Below are 23504 nucleotides of genomic sequence, written 5' to 3' on the forward strand. Positions count from 1 at the left end.
ATATTTTGTACCAATTGAGAACTTTGGTCTAATTCCCTGAGATCTGGATCTTCTCTGGAAAATCATTATTTTAGTATTTTTGGGGTTTACTGCCAGGGCCCATGTCTGGCAGTACTGCTCTAGCAGGTCCAGGCTCTGCTGTAGGCCATGTGCTGTGGGTGACAGCAGGCATAGGTCATCTGCGAAGAGTAGGCATTTAACTTCTGAATTGTGGAGACTAACACCAGGGGCTGAGGATTTTTCTAGAATAGTGGCCATTTCGTTAATGTAAATATTGAAGAGTGCAGGGCTCAGATTGCAACCCTGGCGAAGGCCCCGCCCCTGGTTAAAGAATTCTGTTATTTTCTTACAAATTTTAATGCTGCACGTATTGCCAGTATACATTGATTTAATTATGTCATATGTTTTACCCCCTACACCACTTTCAATAACTTTGTAGAACAGTCCTGTGTGCCAAATAGAAACAAATGCTTTTTGGAAGTCGATAAAGCAAGCGTATATTTTGGTATTATTTTGGTGGACATGTTTATCTATCAGGGTGTGTAGGGTGTAAATATGATCAGTTGTTCGATGTTTTGGTATAAATCCAATTTGGCTTTTACTCAAGACATTGTGCTTATTAAGGAAGTTTAGAACTCTTACATTTATAATACTACAGAAAACCTTCCCCAGGTTACTGTTCACACAAATGCCTCTGTAATTGTAAGGGTCAAATTTGTCTCCGTTCTTAAAGATTGGGGTTATGAGTCCTTGATTTCAGATGTCAGGGAAATAACCTACACTCAGGATCAAATTAAACAGTTTTAATATAGCCAATTGAAATTTTGCACTAGTGAGTTTGAGTATCTCATTTAGGATGCCATCAGGTCCGCATGCCTTTTTAAATTTGAGAGCCTGAAGTTTCTTATAGAGCTCCTGGTCAGTAATTGGGGAGTCCAGTGGATTTTGAGTGTCCTTTATAGCTTCTTCTAATCCATTCAACTTCTCATGAATTTGGCGTTGTTCTGCGTTTGTGTCAATTTGAACTATGTTGTAGAGTGTTTTAAAATGGGTTGTCCATATGTCACCATTTTGTATCGCTAATTAATTTTTATTTTTTTCCAATTTTGCCAGAAGTTGTGTGTGTTTATGGACTCCTCAATTAGTGTCTGCTGCTTGCTGTTGTACTGTGCTTTTTTGGTTCTGAGTGTACGTTTATAGAGTTTTAAAGTCTCACAGTAATGAAGGCGTTTTACAATCTGCATCAAACCAGTTGTCATCTGTGATCTTTTTTGTTTTGTTTTTTATCGATTTCAATTGTGCTTCTTTTGCCATTTGCCTAAATATATAGTTGATGTTTTGTACTGATAGATTGATGCCTTCTTTACTGTGAGTGAATGTGGTATCCAGAAAGTTATCTAAGAGTGTTTGGATATTTTGGTTCCAGGTTGCTTTCTGGTATTCTTCTGTGCTGTTTTGGGCCCATCTGTATGCATTTCTGATGTTGTACAGCTTACTGGGCTGTGAATCTGTGGTTGTTTCCATGTCTGTTCTTTTGAGGAACAACGTGATTTGGCTGTGATCAGACAGAGGTGTTAGTGGCTTGACAGTGAATGAGCTGAGAGAGAAAGGGTCAATGTCTGTACTGTGGCCATTGACAAAGTACAGACCCAGGCTTCGACAGAGCTGCAAAAGATCCCTTCCGTTTTTGTTGAGGGTGCTGTCACTGTTGTTTCTATGGGGAGATTAAGACAGTTAGAAACAGTATGGCCTGTAATAAAGCTGTCCCCTCGTGTGCTCGTTAGATCAGGTAGTGTTCCTGTGCGCGCATTTGTGTCCCCACAGATGAGCACATTTCCCTGGGCCTCTCTCTCTCTCTCTCTCTCTCTCTCTCTCTCTCTCTCTCTCTCTCTCTCTCTCTCTCTCTCTCTCTCTCTCTCTCTCGCTCAGTAATATCTGTGTAATATCTTTGAATGTGAGCTCCAAACGTATTGGGACAGTGACACATTTTGTATTGTTTTGGGCCTGTATTCCAGCTCTATCGATTTTGAAATTATACGATTTATACGTTTAATTTGAGGGTATTTCCAGAAATTACAGCACTTTTTGTACATAGTCCCCCATTTTAGGGGACCAAAAGTATTGTGTATTAAAGTAGTCAAAAGTCTTTGGTCCTATATTCATACCATGCAATGACTACATCAAGCTTGTGACTTTACAAATTTGTTGGATGCATTTGCCGTTTGTTTTGGTTGTGTTTCAGATTATTTTGTGCCCAATTGAAAATAATCCTAAATAATGTATTGTGTCATTTTGGAGTCACTTGTATTGTAAATAAGAATATAATGTTTCTAAACACTTATTCATTCATGTGGATGCTATTATGATTATGGATAATCCTGAATGAATTGTGATAAGTGAGAAAGTTACAGATGCATAAATATTAGCATTTCGTGGGGGTATGATATGTGTGCGGGTGTATCTTTCTCCTAGGCCGTCATTGAAAATAAGAATTTGTTCTTAACTGACTTGCCTAGTTAAATAAAAATGTACAAAAACTGCTTTAATTTCTAAACTGCTTTAATTTCACCCGTTAAGGATGAAAATACCCTCAAATTTAAGCTTATAATCTGCACTTTAACCTCATCATTTCAAATCCATAGTGCTGGAGTACAGAGTCAAAAAACAAAAAATGTGTCACTTTCCCAATACTTTTGGGCTCACTGTATATGTCTAACCATGTGCTCCTTCATCTCATTCCCCCCCCCCCCCCCACCCCCACCCTCCCTTTCTCTCCAGTCTTCTTGAGAAGTACCTGGAGGAAAATTACTGTAGGAACCCAGACGGAGACCCCAGACCCTGGTGTTTCACCACCAGCCCCTCCAAACGCTGGGACTTCTGCTCTATCCCTCGCTGCAGTGAGCTATCATAGATATACAACACTATTACTAGTATATTGTCTATGGCTTTCGTAACCTGGACCCCTTCTACTCCCTACTAGCGACTCTGTCACCCCATTTATTATCTTCATCTTGTATCTCTTTTGTCTCCCATGACCCCTGTTTCCCCTGCTCTTTCACATTAATATAAACAATTTAATTAAAACATGAGTTTACTAACTCCCAGGAAGTTTTCCTCACTCTTTCCCTCTCCCTTAGCCTCTGAGCCTCCCAGGGTGGTGGAGGAGCTCACCTGTGCCACAGGCGACGGTAGTGCCTACAGGGGAACCATCGGAGTGACAGCATCTGGGAAAGCCTGTCAGGTCTGGGCAACTCAGACGCCCCAACAGCACAACAGAACTCCAGACAACTACCCATGCAAGTAAGATCAACCCACGAGATTGGGCAACTTGTTTTTACTCAAGCAAGAACCGAACTTTGCGTTTCTCAGTCCAGTAGATCAGTGTTTTAATGTCTTATAGATACAGGCTGACTGTGATTTAACCAACATGTGTGGTTGTTTGTGTTCCTGTCAGAGGCCTGGAACTGAACTACTGCAGGAACCCAGACCATGAGAAGATGCCCTGGTGCTTTACTACAGACTCAGAGACGCGCTGGGAGTACTGCAAGGTGCCTAGCTGTGGAGATGTTCCTGGACCAGGTCACTTGACACTGCATCATGATGATGATGATAATGAAGATTATGATGATGATGTTAATGCATTGGATTTATATAGCTTTCCCAAATGCAAAAATCATTATATACTAACTACGTAGCGAAACTCATGTCATCCACTAGCAATCCATACAGCCTACATTTTTCACCAAAATTCATATTTAATTTGGTTGATGTGGCTCATATTCTTTTTAAACCTCAGATTACGCAGCTCCCCCTCCAGCTGAGGAAGACTGCTATGTGGGCGACGGGACCCACTATCGTGGTATGGTGACAGAGACCATCAGTGGGAAGAGATGCCAGTACTGGAGCTCGATGACACCTCACGGTCACAATAAGACACAGCAGGTCTTCCCTAAAGCGTGAGGCCTAGAGCATAGTCAAATCATCTCTAACCACTGGGCAAAAACTGGTTGAATCTACGTTGTTTCCACGTCATTTGAAACTGCAAAATCTATGTCATGACACTGAATCAATGTGGAAAACTGACTAGATATGCAAAAAGTCATCAACGTAAGGTCATTTAGAACTTGTGCAAATCAAATGTAAATCAAAACTAGATGTTGAACTGATGTCTGTGTCAAGTGGGCAATGTATATCTCTAGCTCTATCTCCGTCTTCTACTATCTAGTCATTGAAAGCCAAACAATGTAATATGTCATCTTCAGTGTCTGAGGACATTGTCTTTTATATGTGCTTCACAGCGATTTGAGAAGAAACCTGTGTAGGAACCCTGATGGCGACCGTGCACCATGGTGCTACACCACTGACCCCTCTGTTCGTTGGGAGTTCTGCAGTGTGCAAAGATGCCCAACTGCTCCCAAGCCTACTCCTAAACCTGACAAACATGACCAGGCCAAGCCAAAACCCTCCCCGACAGCAGAGACGACAGCAGACGACAGCAGAGGTAATCTATCCATCCTTCCATCAGTGCTTGGGAAGCTATTTTGAAAATATACAGTGATCTCCAAAGGTATTGCGACGGTGACACATATTTTGTTGTTTTGGCTCTGTACTCCAGCAATTTGGATTTGAAATGATACAATGACTATGAGGTTAAAGTGCAGACTGTCAGCTTTGATTTGAGGGTATTTTCATCCATATTTGGTGAACCGTTTAGAAATGACAGCACTTTTTGTACATAGTGCCCCCATTTTTGGGGACCAAAAGTATTCACTTACAGTATGTGTGTAGTAAAATTTCAAGTATTTGGTCCCGTATTCCTAGCATGCAATGAATACATTAAGCTTGTGACTATACAAACTTGTTGGATGCATTTGCTGTTTGTTTTGGTTGTGTTTAAGATTATTTTGTGCCCAATAGATATTAATGGTAAAAAATATATTGTGTCATTTTGGAGTCACTTTTCTGGGAAATAAGAATAGAATATGTTTATAAACACTTATACATTAATGTGGATGCTACCATGATAAAAGATAATCCTGAATGAATCATGAATAATGATGAGCGAGAAAGTTAGACAAGTATCATGCCACCAAGACATGCTAATCTCTCACCATTACAATAACAGAAGAGGTTAGCATTTTTTTTGGGGGGGGGGTATGATATTTACACCTCTGTAACCTTCTCATTCATCATTATTCACGATTCATTCAGCATTATCCATGATAGCGTCCACATTAATTAATTAACAATAAAAAGTTGAAACGTCTTGAGTCAATAATTATTCAACCCCTTTGTTATGGCAAGCCTTAAATCGGTTCAGAAGTAACAATGTGCTTAAAGCTGCAATTTGTAACTTTTTGGGCGATACAAACAGTATAGATTTGTCATTGAAAGCAAGTCTAAGAAGCGGTAGATCGGTTCTATGCACGCTATTTCTATGCTTCCCGTTCTTACATTTCGTTTTTGCTTCTTTTACTTTCGGATTTGTACATCAGCTTCAAACAGCTGAACAATATAATATTTTTGCTTTTGTAAAATATATTTCACAGCAGTTTAGATGCTACAATGATTCTCTACACTATACTTGCTTATTTTGTCACATAAACTGAAACTATTAGAATTTTAGCAACCAGGAAATGCCGGCAAAATTTCTGCATAGCGCATCTTTAACAAGTCTCATAATAAGTTGCTTGGACTCACTCTGTGTGCAGTAATAGTGTTTAACATGATTTTTGAACACACATACAATAACCTGTAAGGTCCCTCAGTCGAGCAGTGAATTTCAAACACAGATTCAACCACAAAGACCAGGGAGGTTTTCCAATGCCTCGCAAAGGTCACCTATTGGTACATGGGTAAAAATATAAAAAGCAGACAATGAATACCCCTTTGAGCATGGTGAAGTTACACTTTAGATGGTGTATCAATAATCAGGGATTTCACCATGACTTTAAAACAGTTACAGAGTTTAATGGTTGTGATAGGAGAAAACTGAGGATGGATCAACAACATTGTTGTTACTCCACAAAACTAACCTAATTGACAGTGAAAAGAAGGTCTGTACACAATAAAAATACCCCAAAACATGCATCCTGTTTGCAACAAGGCACTAAAGTAATACTGCAAAATATTTGGCAAGGCAATTCACTTTTTCTCCTGAATATAAAGTGTTATGTTTGGGGAAAATCAAATAGAATACATTACTGAGTACCACTCTCCATATTTTCAAGCATAGTGGTGGCTGCATCATGTTATGGGTATGCTTGTAATTGTTAAGGACTGGGGATAAAAATAAAAAAACGTAATGGAGCTAAGCAAAGGCAAAATCCTAGTGGAAAACTTGGTTCAGCAGGACAATAACCTAAAACAGGAGGCCAAATCTACACTGGAGTTGGTAACCAAAAAGACAGTAAATGTTCCTGAGTGGCCGAGTTACAGTTTTGACTTAAAGCTGCATGAAAATCTATGGTAAGACTTGAAAATGGTTGCCTAGCAATGATCAACAACCAATTTGACAGATCATTTTGAAAAGAATAATGAGCAAATATTGTACAACCCAGGGGTGCAAAGCTCTTAGAGATTTACCCCGAAAGACTCACAGCTGTAATTGCTGGCAAAGGTGATTCTAACATGTATTAACTCAGATGTGTGAATACTTATGTAAATGAGATATTTCTGTATTTAATTTTCAATACATTTGCAAAAATGTCTAAAAACATATTTTCACTTTGTCATTATGGGGTATTATGCGTGAAATATATATATTTATGCGTGAGATATATATATTTTTTTATTCAATTTAATTCATTTTGAATTCAGGCTGTAACACAACAAAATGTGGAAGAAGTCAAGGGGTATGAATACTTTATGAAGGCACTGCAAATCTGAAATGCCATAGACTACAATTCACTATAGGTTCATTTGCTACCAGAATGTGTAATTTAGCCTATTTAACACAAAAACTATGTTTCAAGTGAGAATTAGGCAGGGCTGATGCCGAAAAACAAAGGAAAGTATTGCTTACTTTACCCACATTTTATTTTAGACAAAAAATAAGTGTGTGTAGTTCCAGTAGTTAGCTACACCGCTACATAAAGAAAAAGTAATTAATTACTGAAAACACTACCTAGATTAGAATTGAGTTCAACATTCATTCATTCATCCTACATTGTCAATGTTGAGGGTAGAAATGTTATCCCTGATATTGTTTTCTGTTGACTGGCTTTCAGATTGCAAGGTGGGCAACGGGGGGACATATAGGGGTCCTACTTCCATGACCATGTTGGGTGTCACCTGTCAGAGTTGGAGCGCCCAGAGCCCCCATCAGCACGCCAGCTTCACCCCTGAATCCCACCCTGACAAAGGCATGGAGTCCAATGTAAGTTCAAGAAGTCTTCTTATAAGACATATTTAAATCATGTCAGATGATACTGCAAAAGTATTGCATATGACAGACATTTGGGAAGATGTACTTATATTTATTCAGCGCCCCTTTTCACTGTTAGAATTGTAGAAACCCTGACAATGACGTGAATGGACCATGGTGCTACACCACAGACAGAAACCAGAAATGGGACTACTGCCAAATCCCAGATTGCGGTATGTGGACTACTGTGACCAGGGTGCAAATTGTGGGGGAGCTATGGGGGGCTCAGCTCCCCTGAATGAGACATTAGCTCAACTAAATAGAACAAAAGTCAACATTTGGGGGGGTGTCTAAATAATGCTAATTTAACCATTCTCCTTTTTAAAATGCAGTGGTAAATATGTTTTACAGTGGTAAATATGAAAATAAAAGCTTACAAATGAAACAAACACCCCCACCTCTCTGTCATGGGTTAAACCATGTATTTCTACGTGGCTGCACAAACCTCCCTGTCCACAGCACTGCTCACTCAGTAGGGCTGAATTTTGGCCATTGCTGAGCTCCTGTAAATGCATAGATTTTCCTTTGCACTTGCTGATTTTCGCCATTTGTTTGCCATGCGCCCTTGATAAAAAATGAGCATATGCCTTTATTCCAATGCATTAGATTTATCCGTTGATTTATCGTTTGGTTTTGTCAGTCAGCTGTTTAGAGCACTCATTGCGGGTATTGGTGTTCTCTGTGCCGTCCTGGCCAGAAGAAGTAGACCATTTATTTAGCTTTATTATTTTCTATCAATATTTGTTTTCTTTCCTGGATCAGCTGATGATGGTCGCCAATATCACTAGACAACTTGCCTACAGCTAGACACCAATCTGCATCCAACCCATCCAGCATTAATGACAGTAGGCCTATAGTTGACTCTATCAGCTGATGTAAGAAGGGCTATATAAATACATTTGATTTGATTTTGGTTAGAAGCATTACATTTTGCAATGGCATATGCCTACATTATTTTGGATTTGTGTGCCCATGAGAACGGTTTTCATGGCAAAACATAATTACATTTTACGTAGGCATAGTTATACTTACAGTGCATTTTCAGAGATCTCCAAGATCCAGGAATCGTACTGGATTTAAGTTCAGTGTTCTAATTCAATTGTTAAATGCTTAATAATTACAAATAACACTGTCATAAATGTAATTCATGTAAGGAAAGAAATGTAGTGTTTTATGTCACACGGTCTATGAAGACTCCAAGCATTCAACCAGCTCATGAACTAAGACGTAATCATGTTTTGATTTAACTCTTGTGTTCATGTGTGTAAAATTGCCTCGGCTGAGAGGGCAGGCTACCAGCAGTGGTGAGGCCTAGTGGAATGTAAATGCGGCTAAACGCAGTTTAACCACCTTTTCAGAAAAATGCAGTGAAAGTATAGGGAGCGTTACTTTGTTTCACCGTGACTGGAAATCAGAGTTTACCCACCAAGTTTTTTTTTACCACTACACCACTGGCTACAGAAAGGCCTATTCGAAGTGCATAGTAATAGGCCTACACATTGTAGCCTAGTCTAGTAAATTGACCCTGTGTGTTAGGGTGACCATCCAGTTTTTCCTGGGACAGTTTCAGACCCATTTCAGGTGTCCCAACTTTTCAGGCTAACAAAAAAGTAAATTTGCCAGCAAGCCGCATTAATTAATGTAGGCCTACTCAATGGCAATAACTGAATGTCATTAGGCACAACTTTTGGTGTTATGTAAACAGATGTCTATTTCCATTCATCAAATGGCGTGAGTGTACAGTACATGTATTGCACTGTTTCTATTATTTTGGAGTGGAGGAACATGCACAGGTAGCCATCTTTTTGAAGTGATTTGTTTGACAATCAGATTAAAGCATCATGAATGGTTGTGTTCATGCCACATTAAAAGGTAATACATTTTTACCTCAAATTACTTCTTTATTATAGACCCATAAAAAAATAGTGTGCACCCAATAACCCCCCTACCCGCCACCCCGACGGTGTAATTCGCACTCTGACTGTGAGTGACAGTTTCTGTTAATCATTATACAAATGGCTGTTGTTTTAACACAGTTGCTTTATCCAGATGTACTGTATGTGGTTACTGTATGTATATCTGCCTGCAATCTATCTGGTATACATTGTGGAATTCACAAATAAAAGTGTATTTTTGGTCTCCAGCTGGCTTGACATGTGGGCAGCCTGTTACAAAGCCCAGGAGGTGTTTCGGTCGCATCGTTGGAGGCTGTGTGTCCAAACCCCACTCATGGCCCTGGCAGGTCAGCCTGAGGACCAAGTATGGAGGATAGTATCCCATTCCCTTTCATGAATCTCATTAACATATTGATAATTACATACAATAAGACAAAACAATATCTCACGGAGAACTTATTCACTTACCCTTCTGTCCATCCCTCTGCAGCACTGGCATCCATTTCTGTGGAGGAACTCTGATTGCCCCTCAGTGGGTCCTCACTGCTGTACACTGCCTGGAGAGGTGAGAGAGCAGCCCTCATCAGTGCCCGTATGAGGCTTACTACTTACTAAACCTATACCAACCAGGAGGGCAGTTATACATACTGTGTAGTAGTGGCCAATGTTTCCTCTAATTATTTTTGGCTCTAAGCAAATTTCATGTCTGCTGAGTGCAAACATGAACATTGTGAAAATTCTGTGCAACACTGACGCTGTAACTGCTTTAAGTTAAAGTTTTAACTGTGGCCAAGTAGGCTACTGTGGCTATTTGATTATAATGTAGAACTACCAGAGTGGCCTACCATCAAAAACAATGGTGAAAAATGCATCACATAACTTTTTAAGATGGAAATAGCTGTTCTATCGTTCAGCCTACAGTAGCAGCCTATGTGTGGTGTTCAATGTAGGCCTACATTCCATCAGACTTTTGGGAGAACAAAAACATGCAGGGCTTGACATTAACCTGTTTATCCACTTGTCATTCAGACAAGAAGGTGACTGAAAATGTTGTGTTGTTTGATGCAAGAAACCACTTTACAATTTTTTATTATTCCCATACCATTATTGCAGGGAATCAGACAAATGATGCTACCCTCTGCCTACTGGCTACTTATCTTATTCAAGACTGTCTCAAAATACAACACTGCCCCTTTAAGACATAAAACAATCTCTTTGCCTGACTTGCTTTTCAAAGATGGCTAAAAATGCACACATTTTGTGCTCTTGTAGGAAGCAACCAATCCCCCATTGTTGACTAGAAATTAGCTTTAGCTGGCGTAATAACTCACTAACTAGCAAATAGTATGAACAAATGTGAACAGGTGGCTACATGTAGCTCTCGCTTGATCTCAGAACAAGTGTCAGCTCATGACAGCTCATGCTGTCCAATTCAAAGGGAATGGTGCCGATCCATATATGGCAATGGCTATTTGCATAAAGCCCTCCTGCAGATCTGATTGGTTATTGTGTACCGGTCTGTGTAGACTATACTATGGGTCTGACAGGTGTTTGCATGGTCAATCCGATGTCTGTATGGTCAAGCCGATGTCTGCATTGGCCATACAGCATTTACGGTGATATGGCCTCAGCAGAAGTCAGGGCATTTATACTTCTTGCGCTTTGCCGAGCAGCGCAGAGCTGTTGTGAAAGAAGTTGTCAAGGAAGTGAGTTTGTGTTTATGCAGGACCTCCCGCCCTCACCTACAGTACGGTCAACCAATCATGTCAATGTGGAGCTATATGGAGCCCCACTGCGATGTGGTACAGAGATCAAGGGCTCCCGAGTGGCGCAGCGGTCTAAGGCACTGCATCTCAGTGCTATAGGCGTCACTACAGACCCTGGTTTGATTCCAGGCTATATCACAACCGGACGTAATTGGGAGTCCCATAGGGATGCGCACAATTGGACCAGCATCGTCCGGGTTAGGGTTTTTCCGTTGTAGGCCGTCATTGTAAATACGAATTTGTCCTTTAACTGACTTGCCTAGTTAAATAAATAAAATACATTTGGCATCTGCGTGCCTCAGGAGGCTCCGCAATTGCGTCACACCATCAATGTGGAGCCTCCGACCACATTGTCGGATCAAGCATAAATTGGCTCTGAGTCGTGCATGTCAGTGCAATAGAATCCTATGCCAATGTGCTTTGCCTACAATAAAATATATTGCACAGTTAGTTTTGCATAGTTCATTTTGCTTCGGTATGTTACATTGAAAGTGGCTAATATTGCATTGATTGGAGCACAATTCCCACAGCAGAGCGAAACTTTGATAGTGTTAACTCTTAAGGGAAAACTAGAAAGAAGTTCAATCTCTGCTTCTCTATTTCATCTGTGCGAAGGGAGCTGCACGCACGGTGCAGTTTAGAGGTAAAGTTGGTAGTGGCTGAGTGTTAGCCTCCTACACAGAAGAAAAGCAGCATTACTGTTTAGGCATTTTTACTGCGAGGCCCTAGTTATGGATTTCATACAAGTACATCTGTCTGTGTGTGTGTGTGTGTATATCAGATCAAAGAGGCCATCTGCCTACATGGTGGTATTGGGAACGCATACAGAGGGAGCAAATGAACTGTCCAAGCAGGAGCGTAAACTGGAGAAACTGATCCTGGGACCTGGCGAAACAGACATTGCACTACTGAAGCTAGAGAGGTGAGTGAGCCCATTTCATTGTCTTTAATAAAAACACAATAGAATGTTTTATATTTGTCTTGCTGTTTGGAGGTCCGAAGCTGTAAAAAGACTTGTGTGATTGATTTGCAGCCCTGCAATCATAAATGACAAGGTTTTACCAGCATGCTTACCTGAGAAGGATTATGTGGTACCACCTGGAACAGAGTGCTATGTGACAGGATGGGGAGAGACACAAGGTTCAAGAGTCATGCATGTTTTTTCCCCTCATGGTTGCTCTTATAACATGATACAAAATTAAGTTATTCTTCTGTCCAGGACTCCATTACTTTGTTGATGCAAATATACCAATAATATTTTGATATTTTCCGACATGAAACATTGATCTTTGTCTTTGTAGGAACTGGTGGAGAAGGGCTCCTCAAGGAGACGGGCTTCCCTGTTATAGAAAATAAAGTGTGTAATCGTCCAGCCTACCTGAACAACAGAATCAAGGACCATGAGATGTGTGCTGGGAACATTGAAGGGGGAGCAGACAGTTGCCAGGTATACACTACCGGTCAAAAGTTTTAGAACACCTCAATTTTTCCAGTTTTATTGAAATTCACACAGTTTTATGTTGTTACGGATTCCCCCGGTACTGCTGCTCATTCCGTGCACCAGTTCCGGAGGTCTACCTCACCGGCCTCTAGGCATCATTGAACTGTCTCGTTACGCACACCTGATTCCAATTCCCCTGATTAGTAATTGTATATATGTGTCCTCTGTTCACCATTGTCTAGTCAGTTATTGTTCCCATGTCCGTTGGTCTTGTGAGTACCTGTGCTTTCTTGTTTCGGCTTTCGCGCTGTGTGTATTGTGTACTCGTTATTATGGGTCTCGTCCGGTGTATTGTTGTGCACTTGTTATTACGGGTCTCATCCCGTGTATTGTTATTACGGGTCTCGTCCCGTGTATTTATTAGAAGTTTAACCTCACTCTTTTGTTTGGGTCACATCCCTTTGTTTTTGTACACATGTTTGTTTTGGGCTTTGTCTCGGTGCCTTTCATGGCATGTTGTATTTTTGGGTGGAGTATTAAAACCCCCTATTACGTATTCCTGCGCCTGTCTCCAATAATTTATACATCGTGACAAATGTCTTAATGTACTCTGAAATTAAAGCATAGAACAAATAAACAACTGGAGACAAAAAAATAAATAATGGAATTGTTTTGTTTAACAAAATGTAATCTAAATTTTTGGCTCATCAAAGTAGCCACATTTTTCAGGCATAACAGCCAAACACACTCGTGGCATTCTTTTTACAATCGAAATGAAATATTTTTCGGAAAGTTCTTCCCAACACTGTTGCAGAAGTTCCCACAAATGTGTTGCACTTGTAGGTTGCTTTGCTTTCATCCTTCTGCCCAGTTCATCCCAAACCAGCTCAATGGGGTTTAGATGGTAGTTAGAAGGTAGTTCTGACATAGCCCAGAGGTATGTTCTGGGTCATTATCTTGCTGTAGGATGAACCCCATAGCCCGGAGGTATGTTCTGGGTCATTATCTTGCTGTAGGATGAACCCCATAGCCCGGAGGTATGTTCTGGGTCATTATCTTGCTGTAGGGTGAACCCCTGACCAACTACGCGTACACCAAAGGGTATTGCATGGCGTTGCCTAAATGCTGTGGTAGCCGTTTTGGTTCAGGGTGCCACTCACTCTGTGCAAGTCGCTGACTCTGGATCCAGCAAAAGAGCCCCAGACCATCACGCTTCCTCCATGTTTGACAGTTGATGTCACACACTGAGCAACCATCCTTTCGCCTACTCGACGGCGTACAAAAACCCTGCGTAATGAACCGAAGAGTTCATTTTGATTCATCGGCCCATAAGTGTCACGTCTGTTCCCGCTCCCCTTCTCTGGCGCTCAAGGTCGCCAGGCTGCTCATTATTATGCACACCTGTCACCATCGTTACGCGCACCAGCCCTTCATCGGACTCATCTGGACTCCATCACGTCATTGATTGCCTCCCCTATATCTGTCACTTCCTCAGTTTCATTCCCGTATCTGCATTGATGTTGTGTTGTTTCTCTTGTCCAGACGCTGTTTTTGTTTAGTTTCATGTTTATTTTTTATTAAACCCTCACCCTGTACTTGCTTCCCATTTCCCAGCGACTGTCGTCTCAAGGCTGTTACTGTTACGCCCTGATCAGTTTCACCTGTCTTTGTGCTTGTCTCCACCCCCCCTCCAGGTGTCGCCCATCTTCCCCATTATCCCCTGTGTATTTATACCTGTGTTCTCTGTTTGTCTGTTGCCATTTCGTTTTGTTCGTAGAACCTACCAGCATTTTGTTTCCCTGCTCCCGCCTGTTCCTTGCTCCTGTTTTCTAGTTTCCAGGTTCTGACCGTTCTGCCTGCCTGTCGTCCTGTACCTTTGCCCCACTACTCTGGATTACCGACCTCTGCCTGACCTGACCCTGAGCCCGCCTGCTGTCCTGTACCTTACACCCTCTCTGGATTATTGACCCCTGCTTGCTTTGACCTGTCGTTTGCCTGCCCCTGATTGAGGAATACACTTTTGTTTCTTCAACACTGTCTGCACCTGGGTCATACCTTAAAACATGATAGTTACAATAAGACCTTCTTCCAGTCTTCAGTAGTCCACTGGCAATGCTTCATGGCCCAGGCAAGCCTCTTTTTCTTATTTTGCCATCTTAGCAATGGCTAAGCAAAACTGCCACTCGACCTGTCAAACCTGCAGCTCAAAGTCTTCGCTTCACAGTTGAAACTAAGACTTGCTTCGACCAGTGTTAAGCTGTGCTTAAAGCTGTTGTCTTGTGAGCCGCCTATCACGCAAGCTTTTGACTCTCAGAAACTTGTCTTCTGATTCTGTTGTGGCTTTGTCTGCCAGACCTCTTCCTGTCAGTTTCCAAGTGCCTTTTGATGGTGTAGGAAACTGTACTCACTGACACCTTGGCTTTCTTTGCAATTTCTCTAAAGGAAAGACCTAGACTTTTAAGGGTTATAGTGGTCTGTCTTCCTTTAATTGCCTTTTTCTCACCATTATGATAGCAATATACTACTTCCTTCAGTACAATACTGTCCAAATAATGCTTAAGAGGGTGTTGTAACAGTCTGTTCCAACACTGCTTTTATACAGACAGAGGGATTGTAATTAATCAACAAAAGTTGTGACACCTGTAGGAATTGTTAGCATCAAATTTCAAGGCTGAATTTACTTCCATTGCTGCAGAACAGCTGTAAGTTGTTAACCCATTACTTGTTCCCTGAAAAATGCATTATTTTTTATAACTCTGAAATGTACATTATTTTTCAGTTTTTGGTAACTGAAACTTTTATTTTTAACCTCTGGCAGTTTACCGCTTACCCTTTGTACCATTTCAGGTTATTCACTGGACTTGAACTGCTTAAATTTCTAAAAAACTGGAAAAATGGGGGTGTTCTAAAACTTTTGACCTATAGTGTACATGCTCAGCAACAACTAGTAATCATTCAATTTCAGTAAGGACTGTGTGGTTGGTTGTATACTGCAGTTTCCACAATGAGTTTAACGTTAACTGCATTGGAGTGATGATGATGATGTTGGTGATGATGTTTTTGACTTCTTCCAGGGTGACAGTGGCGGCCCTTTGGTGTGCCATGCTCAGAACACCTTTGTTCTCCAGGGAGTGACCTCTTGGGGTCTGGGCTGTGCTAACGCCATGAAGCCAGGGGTGTACGTCAGAGTATCGAAGTTTACGGATTGGATTAACAGTCAGATAAAGATTCATTCTTAACCCTCTACTATATATCCATAATCTCGAGGAATGGATCATTTGAGCCCTGATTGTAGTTTTGTTAAGACTTGTAAGACTTGAAAGTACAAATTAAATACCTGTCGTCAGTGATTTCTTCCGAAATTGCAAGGTTCATTGTTTTTGTTTATAAAATAATTCAATTGATAAGCAATCCAATTATGTTCTAGCCTGGTACACAACCATGGTGTTTGACCACATGTTAAAAAAAGGGAACAAAGGCTGACATTTTGTAAGAGCTTGTGTGTCATTGGGATCTTTGATGGGAAACCTTTTTATTAATTTCGGTCAGGTCAGTCAAAAATAAATGTATAATATTTAACATGACTGGGGTATATTAACATTTGGGATAACTACAGACAGTTTAGAATAAGAAAATCTTCTCAAAACACACTAGAGATGACGTTTCTGGCAATTTCCACCATAAAACTAGTGGAGGAATGATAAGGGATATCATTTGGGGATTTCCAACTGAAATATTTGTTTTAAATAATAGAAATCACCATTATGTGTATTTTAACAGCTAAATTATTATTATGATAATTATTATGATCTAAAATGATGTCCTGTACAGTAATACATATAAATACCAGCACCTCAAAAACATGAAAAGATTCACATCAGCTAGTGTTGAGAAACAACAAATGCAAAAAACATATAGGCTAAGCTACATAAATTTGTAAATACAGTATGAGTTCAGTATGCTGTCAATCTTGTGAAGAGGCGGAGCAAGATCGATCAGACGATTGTAGTTTCTTTGTTGGTCGTCATGTCAGTGGGCAAGAGATTTGTCAGCTGTTGACTCTTCGGATGGTTTTCTTTGTGTCTGTTGCCAACGGAATATGTACAATAAATCCATATTCCCCAAACAAATCCTCTAACACACTACAGTGCAATTTAGTTTAGTTTGAAGTGATAAATAAAATCATACCTGTTTGGGAACTCAATGTCATCGATGGTCTCAGGTAGTCTTACACCTCTGGTCTCAGGCAACAGCAAGACTAAACCTCCAGCTACGCACGCAATCGCCCCTGTGGGGTACAACAAAACATGTTACCACATTGAGTGTCAGACAGAAATGGACTCCTCAGACAGAAATGGTCTCCGGTGTATAAGCATCTTATAACAGGTTAATTAGTGTTTTAATCATCATGTACCAAATATGATGAGTGGCAGCTCCAGCCAGATGGTAGCCAGTCTGTAGAGCAGGAACGGGGCCACGATGCCTCCGATGTCACACAGAGTAGAGCAGACTGACACACCCAGGTTCCTGAGGGAAGAGACAGTTGTAGTATTTTTCCATAATTTTTTCCCCTGCTTTGTTATTAGTTCTCAATTTTGAGATGTTCCCACCTGGTAAACTTTACCTGACAAAGGTGGGGTATAATTCAGTGTTCACAAACACCACCATCTCAAATGCCATGGTGATGCCCAACCGGCCAATGCAGGCCACAATTGTTTTGACCCAGAAGTGACCTGCAGGAGGGAGAGACATTACTGTACTGTATGTACTATGCACATTAATAAGACGGGATACTACCATTTTCTAACAAGTTTTCTTTAAGATATTACACACTTACTATCTGGGATAATAGCAGTGATGAAACAGGATACTCCAGCTACAATGTTGGCCGTGGCAAAGGGAAGACGACGTCCAATACGATCGATGGTGAAGAGGATTAGGAAGGCAGCAGGGAACTCTACCAGGCCAGAGATCAGGAAGTCAATGTAGACGTTTCCTCCTGCGATTCCCACACGCATGATAAGACCCTGGTAGACAATAGCACTAGTGAACCTGTGAAGATGATGATACAACATCCAATTAGGCCAGGAAAAGAGAAAGGGACCCTGTCATAAATGTATATGTAACGGGTTGAAGTTATTTGTGGTTCTTGAACACACCCTCTTGCCTCTGCCAATCACAGGTGCACCTCCTTCTAATTAAGGGTGTGGCTTTTTGTATAAAAGCTGAGCTTTTCCCTTGTTTCAGGGGATATTCTGAGGATCTCTATGAATAGTAGATATGTGCCAGAACAGAGGGATAGGCCAATGATTGATATATGTTTCAGTAAAGTTGGCTTCTTAGCGTTCATAGCAATGCTTATCAACTGAACAGCAGAGATGAAACGTAAGTCACAGAAAATAGATGTGGTCGCCGCTGCAGAGAAGTACTTGGGGGTACAAGATATGACTTCAGAAGTGTTACAGGGTGTGTTGAGTGGTAGTGTCCTGTCCTGTCTGGCCATTGGCCTGGAGTACGATCAGAGAGGGTTAAAGTAGTGGAATAAGGTGATTGGTTTGAATGAGTATAGGTTAGTTGGTAGGATAATTCAAAATATATTTGTATCTTTATTTTATTTCCTCCTTTTCTCATTTTGTATCACAAAGTGTAATGGATTTATACTATAGTTGAATTGGGGGCGGTAATGCAACATATTGGATGCCAACCGCCGTTAAACTCCACTGAAGAAGATGTTTCAGGGGATCCACAAAAAATTGTAAAGTCTGGCATTCCTTTGGAAGACAAGTTTAATCGGGAGTAAAGGTTCTATGGCAAGAGTGCCTGTTTCCATTGGTGCCACTCTCCTTCTCCCTTGGCATGTTCTCCAGGCTTGTTGGTATGTATGATGTATTGTAAATTGCCCAGAGTTAAACAGAACCATTCTGAAGCGAAACCTTGATTATTGAATACTGGTGATGATGATTATTGTGATGATGATATACAGTGACTAAATGATTTGTTGGTCAGCAGATTCTGCACAGAGAATGCTAGGCACTGAAGATGTCCCAGTCTAAGCTTTCTGTTGGTCCTATTGTGAATAACATCTAATGTTGCATTCTACCTGGCCTGTTTATTCAAATGCTCCACCTCTGCTGTTAAAGAACCTGTATGTTTAGTTTAGTCCCGAGAACCTCACGTATAAAAAAGGTGGAGTAGTATTGGCTACAGGAAAGGTTATTTATGGTATAATCTCCCACGTTACATATAGCTTTTGTGATGTTGTAATTTTAGCTTAAAACATTGGTCAATAGATTTCTAGCTATTGTTTGCAGCATGGGTTTTACCAGTTAAACATGAGGATGAAGGTGTGTTTTCTCATGTTTGGAGTTCTGACCAGATCCAGGAAAGAGGCAGTTGAGGTCTGTGCATTGTCGTCTCTCAGCGTCTGTAAGACATGTTAGGCTATGGAAGCTATCATCAAATCTAGTTTAGCAGTGCCTTTTAAATGATTAATGTCCTGAAACATTTCTTACCTCAATGTTCTTGTAGAGGGTTTTCTTGTTTTCCTTCGCTATTGCCTCAGTGATCTCTTTAGCTTTGGTTGAGTTGTTCTGAGAAAGAAGCCATCTTGGAGACTCTGGGATCAACCTGGAAGCCAAAATGTGAGACGCAACATGAGGTTTTTAGAACCATGCAGACATTAAGTGTAGAAGGGCATTGGACATGGTGATCCTACAACAGGCCTGTACAATATCTGAGGTGATCACGGGTCTTACCAGAAGTAGGATAGAAATATGAAGTAAGGAACAGCGAAGGCCACCTGCAGCCAGCGCCAGTCAGTGATGAGGTAGGCAATGAGGGTCAAAATGAGAATGCCAACGCTGAAGAACATCTGTAAAAGCACTCCCACCATCCTCCTGTACTCAACTCCCACTAGCTCGGTGACTGAGGAGACAGGTCAGCAGTGTTAGGGAGTAGTGAACTACATGTAGTTCAACTAGTAATTTAACTACATTTTGCAGTAGCTTAATGGTAGTTTGAAATCTAGGTAGTGTTTTCAGTAGTTAGCTACACCGCTACATGGCAAAAGTAACTGCTGGAACTACACTACATTTTGTGCAAAAATAATAGGTAGGCGAAAATTACATTTTTAGGCATTAGACCTGCCTAATTCTCACTTGAAACAGTTGTTGTATTAGAATAGACTAAATTACACCTTCTGTAAAAATCTGACTCCAGAGTGATCTGTTCTTGCAATTTGTAGTCTATGACAGTTCAAATGTACATATAATATATCACAAAGTAGTTTGGATGTAGTGAACTACTTTTTCAAAGTAACTTTAGTTAAGTCAACTATATTTTTCTTAAAGTTAGCTATTGTGGCTTAACTTCTTCCAGTGTGAAGCAATCAGTCGCTTGGTCAATTTTATTTTCAGACTAGCTTCCCCAACACTGCAGGTAAGACATACTGTACAATAAAGCATGTATCCTTAAGTAAAGCAAGAGTTATTACTGAAACATAATTTGACCATCCTCCTCGGTTGAAAGTTGCATAGGAAATAAACTAACTTCCTATTTGCTAAACCATAGACTAATTTGCTGCAAATGATCATGTAGTTAATTTATAAACTTTTGTGCGACAAAGGATGTTTTTTCATACTAAGCACATATACAGACATCCAGCCTCCCTTGACAGCAAAGCCAAAGATTGTGCGAAATACAAGCATGGATATATAGTTTGGAGCCACTGCTACAAGTATTCCAGAAACCCCATTCAAGAGGTTGGACATCAAGAAGCTCATTTTTCTGCCGAACCTTCAAACAAGAAGAAAGAAAGAGAATGTAAGAACAGGATCTAATATTGAAAAGAGAATCTTTCGTCTGCGTTGTGGAGCAAACTTACCTGTCAGCCAGGTATCCAAAAGTTATGCTTCCAACAAGGAAACCCACATTCAGTGTAGCCTGGTACATGTCCACCACCCAGGCATCATTACATACCAAGTCAAACTGAAATGAAGAAATACCTTATAATTCACTGCCATATTATAGGGATACTTTGGGATTTTGGCAATGAGGACCTTTATCTACTTCCTCAGAGTCAGATGAACTTGTGAATACTATTTTTATGTCTCTGTATCCAGTAAGAATGAAGTTAGAGACAGTTTTGCGAGCAAATGCTAACTAGCGTTAGCACAATGACTGAAAGTATATGGGTATCTGCTAGCGTGCTAGTAGATACCCGCTAGCAGATACCCATAGACTTCCAGGTATTGCGCTAAAGCTAGTTAGCAATTGTGCTAGTGCTTGTTAGCAACTTCCTTCAAACTGCACGCAGAGACATTAAAAATGATATGCACAAGTTAATCTGACTCTGGGGAAGTAAATAAAGGGGCTCTTTGACAAAATCCCAAAGTATCCCTTTAATGTCTTAAAACATGAACTTGTTTAGTGTTACACAACAATTGTTTAGTGTTACATACAATACAAGTTATTGTCTAATAAAAAAAGAGAAAGTTCTCACCTCGGTCACAAAGGACTGCCTGCCTTCGTAGTCATACTCCCAGCCTTCCTTGCAGGAGGTCATGGGAGCTTTGCTGCGGTGGGCGTCGGTGAGGTCAGACTCTGGGTTGTCACAGGTCAGACCCGTATTGTTCCAGTCCAGGTCATACTGCTCACACTGACTGTGGACCAGCACTCCTGAGGTGTTGACCAGAGGGACCGTGATCTTTCTGGCGTCCATCAGATTCCAGCCACAGCTCTGGCGGATCTGACTCACCCCTGAGTCCCGGCACCAATGCTCTGGGGTGAACCCCTGGAACACAATGCCCACATAGACCCCAGAAAAAGGCAACGACACCATACATAGCAGAGCAAAAATGCGCTTTTGGCAACGACCAAAATTCCCTGCCTCCTCTAGGATTTCATCGAAAGTGGTCATGGTTGCAGAGTTGGGTGTCAGAAGCAGAGGTACTATATATGAGACTGCAGTGGGATTTGTGAAGGGGTTTTAAAAGCAAAGAGCAGATCAAAAGTCCAATAGTGAGGTTGACCTTGGACCTACAGTGTTGACTCGCCAACAGAGGCAGCATGTTACTTTTTAATAGCGCTGACTGTACAGAGTGCAATTCCACTGTGTATTATGCGTATTATGCAAATTAGACCATGTGGATTTTTTTTGGCTATACTCCTGGAAGATAATTACATAATTATAATTGTAGTTTAATGTCACATTTATTACAAGTTTGTGTGTTTGCGGGAGTAGGGTTGTATAACCATAGACATGTTCTCTCTTACATATTTTCTGCTCGCACAGCATATTGTCAATTCACAGAAACAACACAATCCATCCACAACTCTACAATGGCAGGTAAGTAACTGTCAAACACTTATAATAACAAAGCTAGGGCAACAACAAACTATTTCAGTAAATTCCTTCAAACACATAATAAAAAAATAAACATGACACAAAGCACATAATCTGAGAGGGAGATATTACTGTATCCGATGCACACATGGTAGAGGAGAAAGAATTCAAAATAACTTCCGAATCACTTTATTCCCCAATTAAACATTCACATACCCAGAATTTGAGTTAGTGAATAGGTGCTGCCAGCAACAGACAATGTACAAACAGAATACAGACACACAGTCAACATACAGGATATACAATATAAATACAGTGAACATAAAAGATTAAACTTTGCAAACACCAATACAAACAATCCTTATTGTATTAGAGACAACAAATTAAACAGACAGGTAATGTTAACATAAAATAATAAATACTGCTCTTCACCACCCTCTCGTACTTTTATCACACAACCTCTAAGAGGTCCGGGACGGAATCAGACAGTCTCAGGTTCTTTGTTGGTCGTTACGTCGATGGTGGTGAGCAAGAGGCTTATCTGTTTCCTCTTCAGCTACAGTACATACTTCTCAGAGCCTGTTCTTTGCATCTGAGATGGCAAGAGGGGCAAGATGGCGCCGACAGAGATTGTTGCCTCGCTTCGAGTCCTTAGGAAACTATACAGTATTTTTTTAATGCATTCTTTCTTACATTGTAAGCCCAGAAAATCGTAAGTGTTATTACATACAGCCGAGAAGAACCATTAGATATAAGAGCGACGTCAACTTAACAACATTACAACCAGGAATACGACTTTCCCGAAGCGGATCATTTGTTCGGTCCAAAAACCCAGGGCAATGGATCGGATCCCAGTAGGCGACCCTAAACAGCGTCACCGCAGAAGAGGTAGACGGAGCAGCCTCCTGTCCAGTCTCTAGACAACAAGGTGGATGGAATTAGGGCAAGGGTTGCCTTTCTGAGAGACATCAGAGATTGTAACATTCTCTGTTTCATGGAAACATGGCTCTCTCGGGATATGTTGTCGGAGTCGGTACAGCCACCGGGTTTCTTCATGCATCGCGCCAACAGAAATAAACATTACTCTGGGAAGAAGGGTGGGGGTGTATGCTTCATGATTAACGACTCATGGTGTAACCATAACAACCTACAGGAACTCAAGTCCTAGAATTCCTTACAATCAAATGCCGACCATATTATCTCCCAAGAGAATTCTCGTCAGTTATCGTCACAGCTGTGTATATACCCCCTCAAGCAGATACTGCGACGACCCTCAAGGAACTTCACTGGACTCTATGTAAACTGGAAACCATATATCCTGAGGCTGCATTTACTGTAGCTGGGAATTTTAACAAAGCAAACTTGAGAACAAGGCTACCTAAATTCTATCAGCATATTGATAGCAGCACTTGCGCAGCCAATACCATGGACCACTGCTACTCTAACTTACGCGATGCATACAAGGCCCTCCCTCGCCCTCCCTTCAGCAAATCCGACCATGACTCCATCTTGCTCCTACCGTCCTATAGGCAGAAACTCAAACAGGATGTACCCGTGACTAGAACCATTCAACGCTGGTCTGACCAATCGGGATCCACGCTTCAAGATTGTTTCGATCACACAGACTGGGAAA

The 23504-nt window shown here is 40.9% G+C and overlaps 2 protein-coding genes across 3 annotated transcripts in view; one reads left to right on the forward strand and one right to left on the reverse strand.

Annotated features, from left to right (window-relative positions):
• Positions 1-15890, forward strand: part of LOC139556295 (plasminogen-like) — a 29080-nt gene extending 13190 nt beyond the window's left edge. Inside the window, exons 7-19 of the mRNA XM_071370106.1 lie at positions 2779-2897; positions 3138-3300; positions 3455-3579; positions 3797-3956; positions 4299-4501; positions 7230-7378; positions 7506-7599; positions 9571-9685; positions 9812-9886; positions 11869-12009; positions 12121-12227; positions 12389-12534; positions 15603-15890. Of these exons, the coding sequence (XP_071226207.1) occupies positions 2779-2897; positions 3138-3300; positions 3455-3579; positions 3797-3956; positions 4299-4501; positions 7230-7378; positions 7506-7599; positions 9571-9685; positions 9812-9886; positions 11869-12009; positions 12121-12227; positions 12389-12534; positions 15603-15767 (1762 nt within the window). The 3' untranslated portion in view covers positions 15768-15890. The remainder of the gene's footprint in view (positions 1-2778; positions 2898-3137; positions 3301-3454; positions 3580-3796; positions 3957-4298; positions 4502-7229; positions 7379-7505; positions 7600-9570; positions 9686-9811; positions 9887-11868; positions 12010-12120; positions 12228-12388; positions 12535-15602) is intronic.
• LOC139556296 (solute carrier family 22 member 2-like) lies at positions 14820-21500 on the reverse strand. Of its 2 annotated transcripts, none has more exons than XM_071370108.1 (11): positions 21029-21500; positions 20411-20514; positions 20168-20322; positions 19284-19452; positions 19041-19155; positions 18852-18952; positions 17366-17580; positions 17153-17261; positions 16943-17055; positions 16717-16816; positions 14820-14889 (listed from the first exon to the last, which is right to left on the reverse strand). In XM_071370108.1, exons 1-11 carry the CDS (start codon positions 21443-21445, stop codon positions 14820-14822), a joined length of 1668 nt encoding a protein of 555 aa, XP_071226209.1. In that variant the 5' UTR covers positions 21446-21500. The 2 variants fall into 2 exon arrangements, with proteins under 2 accessions (XP_071226209.1, XP_071226208.1); XM_071370107.1 differs by lacking the exon at positions 14820-14889 and adding an exon at positions 16044-16611.
• Positions 21501-23504: the final 2004 nt, after the last annotated feature.

The sequence above is a fragment of the Salvelinus alpinus genome, chromosome 27, assembly GCF_045679555.1.
Source record: "Salvelinus alpinus chromosome 27, SLU_Salpinus.1, whole genome shotgun sequence".
Classification (NCBI taxonomy): Eukaryota; Metazoa; Chordata; class Actinopteri; order Salmoniformes; family Salmonidae; genus Salvelinus; species Salvelinus alpinus.

Coding starts and splice junctions, on each gene's coding strand:
- LOC139556296 (XM_071370107.1), bottom strand. CDS start 21,445: ATGACCACTTTCGATGAAATCCTAGAGGAGGCAGGGAATTTTGGTCGT. Junction 20,515..21,028: donor GGCAGTCCTTTGTGACCGAG/GTGAGAACTTTC, acceptor TCTTCATTTCAG/TTTGACTTGGTATGTAATGA. Junction 16,612..16,716: donor GACATTGAGTTCCCAAACAG/GTATGATTTTAT, acceptor CGTTGGCAACAG/ACACAAAGAAAACCATCCGA.